Source organism: Nomascus leucogenys, chromosome X (assembly GCF_006542625.1).
Source record: "Nomascus leucogenys isolate Asia chromosome X, Asia_NLE_v1, whole genome shotgun sequence".
NCBI classification, from domain to species: Eukaryota; Metazoa; Chordata; class Mammalia; order Primates; family Hylobatidae; genus Nomascus; species Nomascus leucogenys.
In genome coordinates this window covers 102,493,833-102,501,175 of record NC_044406.1, presented here as the reverse complement: position 1 = coordinate 102,501,175, position 7,343 = coordinate 102,493,833, and the positions used below count along the sequence as shown (strand labels likewise).

At 33.8% G+C, this 7,343-nt stretch overlaps 1 protein-coding gene across 2 annotated transcripts; it reads right to left on the bottom strand.

Moving 5' to 3' along the window:
* Nucleotides 1-2,634: 2,634 nt before the first annotated feature.
* On the bottom strand, nucleotides 2,635-6,904 carry AGTR2 (angiotensin II receptor type 2). Of its 2 annotated transcripts, XM_003262231.2 has the most exons (3): nucleotides 6,793-6,904; nucleotides 6,590-6,641; nucleotides 2,635-5,372 (listed from the first exon to the last, which is right to left on the bottom strand). In XM_003262231.2, exon 3 carries the CDS (start codon nucleotides 5,335-5,337, stop codon nucleotides 4,246-4,248), a length of 1,092 nt encoding a protein of 363 aa, XP_003262279.1. In that variant the 5' UTR covers nucleotides 5,338-5,372; nucleotides 6,590-6,641; nucleotides 6,793-6,904; the 3' UTR covers nucleotides 2,635-4,245. The 2 variants fall into 2 exon arrangements, with proteins under 2 accessions (XP_003262279.1, XP_003262281.1); XM_003262233.4 differs by lacking the exon at nucleotides 6,590-6,641 and having other exon boundaries at nucleotides 3,737-5,372; nucleotides 6,793-6,862.
* Nucleotides 6,905-7,343: the final 439 nt, after the last annotated feature.

Here is a 7,343-nt window from a genome sequence, read left to right as displayed (position 1 = left end):
TTCCCCTCTTATATCCTTATCAGGTGGCTTGTGCATAGATCACTTCAAAACTACTTAAGTGGACAGAAGTCTGCATGAGACTATTCAGACATCTGTTCTCATGCAGACCAACTGATAAATAATGTAGCAACAACAGCTGCAGAGAATGGGCTAGCAGACTTTATCAGATTTTCCAGTATTTTCTTTCACTGGAAAATTATAACCAGGTGTGATCTCTTGGATTGCTTAAAGCTCTCGGGATTTGGGGCTTATCATAGGAAAGGAGGACCAAATGAGTAAAGAAAGAAAAATGTCTAGTACACCAGATGGGAGTTTAGGGTCAAAATATTTTAAATATTTAAATAAATGTACAACACAGTGATAAGAAACATATCTGATAGATAATAAACAAAAAAGAGAAAGAAATATGAATACAGATATAGAGATAAAAATAAATTTTATCTGTCCATTTATATGTACTCTGTGTGTGTGTGTGTGTGTGTTTGTATAATAATTTTACCCCATGCTATTAGTGGTGATCGTCTCTGTAGATCGTCTCTGTAATTTTTGTCTGTATAGTTAAATTTTTCAAGAATAAGTATTGATTCTATAATAAGAAATATATATCAGTCATTTTTAAATTTAGAAAGAATTCTCTAATTCCAAAAAATATTCCAAAAGAAAGAATTTATTTTTGAGGGTGCTAACCCTTTGTAGGTATGTATATGGAGTGAGCTAACTAATCTCTGGGCCACTGGTCTTCTCCAGGTGAAATAATTATTTTTAGTGATAATTTATGAATTTCTGTTATTTTGTATAAATTATCACTGCTGTTATAGTTTATGTGAGAATTAACAAAATAAGTGTTCTATTATCCGTATTGCCTCAACCCTCAACCCTTTCTTGCTTGAGACATCTCATGTGTTAACTCATCTTGTCAGGTTTGGAGTTTTCTCTTGTTGATATGTGAGGACACCGACAGTTTCCCATCCTCAGATTCCTGTGGGGGAGCAAAAGAAAAAAAAGTCAAAACAGAATTTGCTTACTTTCATATTTTCTTCTGATTTTGATGCATGCCTCAAAGAATCAGAAAAAAGGATATTTTGCAAAATAATCTATTTAGTAGGTCTGATTTAGGGCTATAAAATGTGGAAATAATTAATATTTACTTTTCCATAATAAAAATACACATTACTTCTGCAAGATGCAAGAGATCAGTTTCTCTGGTAACCCTATATAATCTCATTTCAAAGGGCTAAAGTTTGTATCAACATGTTTGTTCCTTAAAGGAAACATTTAAGATATCTGTCTTGCTTTGTGTACAGGGTAGAGGTGGCAGCAGGGGATAGTGGTGACTTTATGAAGTTCCATACAGTATGGAGTACAAAGAAAGGGCAGTGAAGTAAAAGGGAGAAAGCCTCATCCATCTGCCTCCTATCTTTTCCTTCAGAAGCACTTGTATTACTGAGATTATGGATGCTGAACTACTAACTTTAAGGTGAAGGTTGAAGGAGTATGTAAGACTGTCTGAAATATCTGCTTGGTGGCCTAGGATTTATATTTAAAGTACTAAATTGCATAATTGATACTACCTGATTCATCTGTCAGAGCCAAATTTAAAGATTAGTCAGGAATCATCTGTGCCTCAGTTTCCTTATTTGTAAAATAATAATCATTGAGTAATTTTTAGAATAAAATGGAGCAATGCATATTGAATATTGCTTAGCACACAATGCTCATCTAATAATACCTGTTGTTATTGTTATGCGCTTCCCAGGCATTGTGTTGGGTGAGTTGAGAAAAGGTGGGGTCATGAAAAAGAAAGGATATTACATAATACCTTGAAAAGTGGCCGAATGAAAAGAAAAACATTTTCATTTGTTATCTGAGAAGCTTACCTGAAATTTACATTTTCAAAGAGAAAAGCGGACAAGTACTCCTTTGTACATACATTCCTAAAGCAAGAGTTCACACATTCTTGTACCATCCTCTCAACTGGCATTTCTTCTTAGTCCCAAGAAAAACCACTTGGAGGCTACTACTCGGGGTTCAACATTGGGCTTCTATAAAAGCAGAAGTCAGGCTTAACATCCCAAAAACTAGAGAAGCAATTCTGTTCATTAAAGGAAATTCTAGGGGTGTAGTATTATAATTAGTATAATAATTATTATTATGGTAGAGGAAATAGCATGAGCTGAATGTTGAAAGTTGAGCAGATTTTCATCACTTGAATGTGAGGCCCTGAGGAGGTGAGAATGATTGGAGGGGTGTTTAGTAAGACAGAGCTGTGTGAACAACAGCAGAGAGACACGGAAGGGCATTAGGCTTTAAAAAGCATTAAGTCATTTTTTGGTGCTTAAACATTGGGTTTGAAGAGGGGTGACAGAGAGAAAAAGTCCAGAAAGACTAGGAAGAGTCACATCTCCCAAGGTCTTGCAGACTCGAAGAAAGTTGGATTTTGCTTTCATAGCTAATGGGAAATTATGGCTGAATACTCAAGAGAGGAACACTTGAACAGTATGGCAAGAGGCCAGGTGAGTAATAATCGGAGCTGAAACTAAGTAGTATCAGTGGAGATAAAACAGAGGATACAGATACAAGTGAAGGTAAGAATATATACTTAGAAGTAGTTAAAAAAATTTTAAAAAGCACGAATGTTCTTCCAATTAAAAATTTTATTTATATGAGATGTTTTACAAAATTATTTAAAACATAACATCATAATTGGTTATATATTTAGCTATTTGTTTTTATTGAAAATAAAAGGATTACATGAAATTAGGACTTTTCCAGAAAGTGGTATGACAGGATTCTTTTGTCTATAATCCTGGAACCTGGCAGAGATGCTGAGCCCCCAAAACGTTAGTTCTGCCTCAGAGATCAGTATTTAGACCTACCTCAGAGGAAGGTCCTAGATAACCTGTTATTATACAGGGCTGGTACAGAATGAAGTCTCAAATTTCTAAAATTAATATTCATATTTTAATGTAAGTAAACTTTAGGTAACTCAGTTTTAGGCACTCCTCTAACTTAGGAGCTTTAGTAGTGCTGAGAAGGAGGTATCTAGACCTGCAGTTGGTTTAAAATAGCTCCATAGAATCATACAGATTCTGGAACAAACAGTGTTTATAGATATAGGGTAAAACTACCCCCATGGTATATATTTTCAAAGTCATATTGTACTGCCCTGACAGGTTCCTTTCTTGGTACCAAACATGTAATTGACTGGGTCTCTTTGCCCCCACTCAGATCCCATGTAGCAAAATTCCATTCTGGATACCATTTCCTATGTCAGTTAAGGGTTTATTACAAGTTAAAGAGTTTTTTTTTTTAAGCCACCCAGATATTTTAGGAAACAACCCAGAACCAAAGCATTAATAATAAAAATCAAATTGATGTCCTATATATCAAAGCACCACATCTAAAAAGTCAAGGATGTAAAAAGTGACCTTTACATTTTACAACAATACACAGTGTTTATTGATTTCAAAAAAGTATCAGAGAAAATAGAAACCTTTAAACAATCATTAAAATGAATAGAAAGTTTTTTTTAAAAGTGCTTATTCAGAGTTTAGTGAACACACAAATATTATAGATTGCAATTCTATGTTACAGTACATTTTGCTTTCTATAACTGTAAAAATAAGCTAAAACGTAGGAGTATGATTTAATCTATATTCCTAGCCCTATTCAATATGTAGTTATAGATTAACTATAAACCTCCACTCAAGTGAAATACAAGAGGAATATAATTTATAGCTTTTTAAAAGAAGCATATGCCTAAAGCCTGAATAATCCAGTACTAATCTATTCTAATATACTCAACTTAGAAGTGCTCATCTCTCTTACAATGTTGTCTTGTAAATGATGCAATGAGTTGAAAGACTGGTTCTGGTTCAAGAGGAAATCCTGATAAAAATGGATGTAAAACCCCACTAAGAAACACAAGCATGTTTCAAAGAAAAATCTGAATCCCCAAATCATTATTCACAATCTATTATTGATTACAATTTGAGATCTATCACCAGTTACTTCTAGGTTGTAAATATGTCTCACCAATGACAATCTTGTACAAACATATCAGAAAAACAATGGGCAATTCCTGAAAGTCACTGGACGATAAAACATAGTTACATTTGGTTTCAGAAGATTCAGAAAAGATTAGATTAGGGGAAAATTTATTATTTTATTAAAACCACTTAAAAATAATTCTGGTGAGCCTCAAAGCAAGTAGCCATGTTGATTACATGCATTTTGCTCTCAGGTTTAAGACACAAAGGTCTCCATTTCTCTAAGAGAACTGCTTTTCCGGCAAGACATACTCTCTCTTTTCCCTTGGAGCCAAGTAATTGGAACCCTAAACACGCTGCGGAGCTTCTGTTGGAACCGGTTTCCAACAAAACAATAGAGAAACGGATTAACGCAGCTGTTGGTGAATCCCAGGAGGATGGCAAAAGGAAGTGCCAGGTCAATGACTGCTATAACTTCACAGCTATTAATGACACCCATCCAGGCCAGAGCATCCAGGAAGGTCAGAACATGGAAGGGAAGCCAGCAAATGATGAAGGCCAGAACAACAGCAGCTGCCATCTTCAGGACTTGGTCACGGGTTATCCTGTTCTTCCCATAGCTATTCGTCTTCAGTAAGTGTTTTCTAATTCCAAAATAGCATGTTGCTATGAATATTAAAGGGATAATAAAACCAAGGATATTTTTCATTAAGGCAATCCCAGCTGACCATTGAGCATATTTCTCAGGTGGGAAAGCCATAATGCAAGCATTCACTCCTAAGTATTCAATGGTTCTGACATCTCGAAAATAAAATGTTGGCAATGAGGACAAACAGGCCATACACCAAACAAGGGGAACGATATAAGATGCTTGCCAAGGATTTCTTCTTTGAGACAGAAAGGGGTAGATGACGGATTGGTACCTATCAACACTCATACAGGTGATAAAAAAAATGCTTGCAAACATGTTCAGGGTAAGAAAAGAACCAAAAACTTTGCACATCACAGGTCCAAAGAGCCAGTCATATCTATAAGAATAATAGGTTGCCCATAGAGGAAGAGTAGCCAAAAGGAGTAAATCAGCCACAGCAAGGTTGAAGATGTATATGCTAGAAACCTTTTTAGGACCCTTTTGACAACAAAACAGTGTAACCACGACAATATTGACCAGAAATCCAATTACAAATATAACGTAGTAAAGAATAGGAATTGCCTCTAAATGCTTATCTGATGGTTTCTGTGAACAGTTCAAGGTAGACTCATTGTTGCCAGAGATGTTCACAAGCCCGAAGTGAAGACCGCTGGTAATGTTTTTGCTAGTAGTGGCAAGGGTGGAGTTGCCCTTCATATTGAAATGTCAGCAGCTCCTAGTTCTTATGCTTTCTGTGGAGAAAAAAAAATAGAACTCTTAGAACACATACAGAGCTGAGGACATCCTTGAATCATTAGCATTTTGAATGTTTGTCAAAAGCAAAAAAGAAGTGAGTGATTATAGAAAACATTAAGAAACAGAGCCATGCCTTGTAAAACAAAAATGGATTTTACCTCTTGAAAAAGGAGAAATAATTTTCTTAATAGTAGAAAAAAGTAAGACATTTCAGAGATTGAAAGTTCTGAATAAAACTACCTTTTGCCCATCTTTTCTATGATATTTTTGAAAGGTTTGAAGAAAATTAATATTTCAAAAGATTAGTCAGGGCAGGAAATGTGTGAAACAAATAAGAAACCCAGAGGTAAGAAGAGTTAATCTTTCAGAAAACACTTGAGCATATATCTCTGTTTGTATACTTTCTAGAAACCACACTGCTGTCTGCTATTGCATAGAGAAATGCTTTATTTAAGTAACTAATTACATACAAATCACTACAGCTGTGTAAAATATAAGTAACATAAGCAATGGAAAAAATAAGTATATAAAAAACTAAAAGAGAATATGCCAAAGGAACATATTGTGATGGGGAATCATGGTTTGTCTTTAATAATTAAAAATAATTCCTTTAGTTTTACTTTTCTATTGTTTTCACAATAATAATATAGTTAAGAAGAAGTTATGAAATATATTTATATTTCTAAGTCTTCTTTTAATAGAGAATATTAGTTTTAGATATAGATATCTAATTTTGGTCTATTTAATATATAAACAATCCATTTTCAATTAAATCAGATAAAGAAAAAAACAGCCAAACCTATTTTCGGTTCAAGTAGAAGTAGTTTAGATTGCTCAATGAAGTGAGAAATGAACATCAATGACTAATCATGATATAGTCTTATCATTTTTCTTTTGCTCTCTTTTCAGTTTAACAGAACTGAATAGCCATTGCTCTCAAATGTTACAGTGTTGAGGTTTCTGTGATTTTTTTCACTAGAAGCATTATTTTAAAACCAAAAAGAACACATTAGCTAAAGATAAGCATACAAAGGAAACACTATTTACTTTAGATAGTTTCAAAATACATGCAAATAAACTACCCAATTAAAAGTGTAATATCCAAAGAACCTCCTAATAAAGAGCAAAACTTTTATTTTGCTCTAAAGATTTTTCTTTTGACCTAACAAATTAACATAAGAGAATCAATAATAAATTCCACTTGAAGACTTACTGGTTGTTGAACTTTAAAGCAGTTATCATAAATCAGCTTGCCTAACACACTCCTGTAAGAGAAACAGCAGCTAAATAATTCAGGAGTTTTGCAAAATACAGTGTTAAAACACAGGAAAAACAGAAGTTCATCCATAAAAAATATTTTCATTTAATGTATGTTCTACTTTCCAAGTAAATTATATATAAATGGTTCATACTTACCTTAAAAATTCAGGCTGCAGAATGCTTTGAATTCTGTGCTTACTCGTTCTCTCAGACGCCAGGACGTAATAGCACCAGATCTCTGGTTTCCTTCTTATATGTTTGGTCTGTCCACTGGGAGCCTTCAACCTACATAATTCTAGGGCTGACTTATGAACACTTGCCAGCTTTCCAGAGAGGTTTTTTTTTTGTCCGCAAAACATTAATCTGAAATTCTCACTGTCTCCAATCATAACAGCTCATTCAAATAAATCTCAAACAAAAAAATGAAGTTTCCACAAATGTGTTAGAGAATTTTGAAGTCAGTGGCTTACTTTAAGAGAAGAATATAATAATTATTTACAGAATTTTCTTTTCCTTTTTTCCGGATATTGGCATTCTGATAGAAATTAGTGAGTAGAGACTAGGAAATTTATTATAGTATCAAAGTCTTTGTTCAATCATCTTTTACAATCTTCATTACTTTCTGAAATTTTTACCCCTGTTTATTAAAGAATGGTAGGAATTTTACTTGAAGTCTACCACTTCTAAAATTTCTCCTTTGCTTTATG

Coding starts and splice junctions, on each gene's coding strand:
- AGTR2 (XM_003262231.2), bottom strand. CDS start 5,337: ATGAAGGGCAACTCCACCCTTGCCACTACTAGCAAAAACATTACCAGC.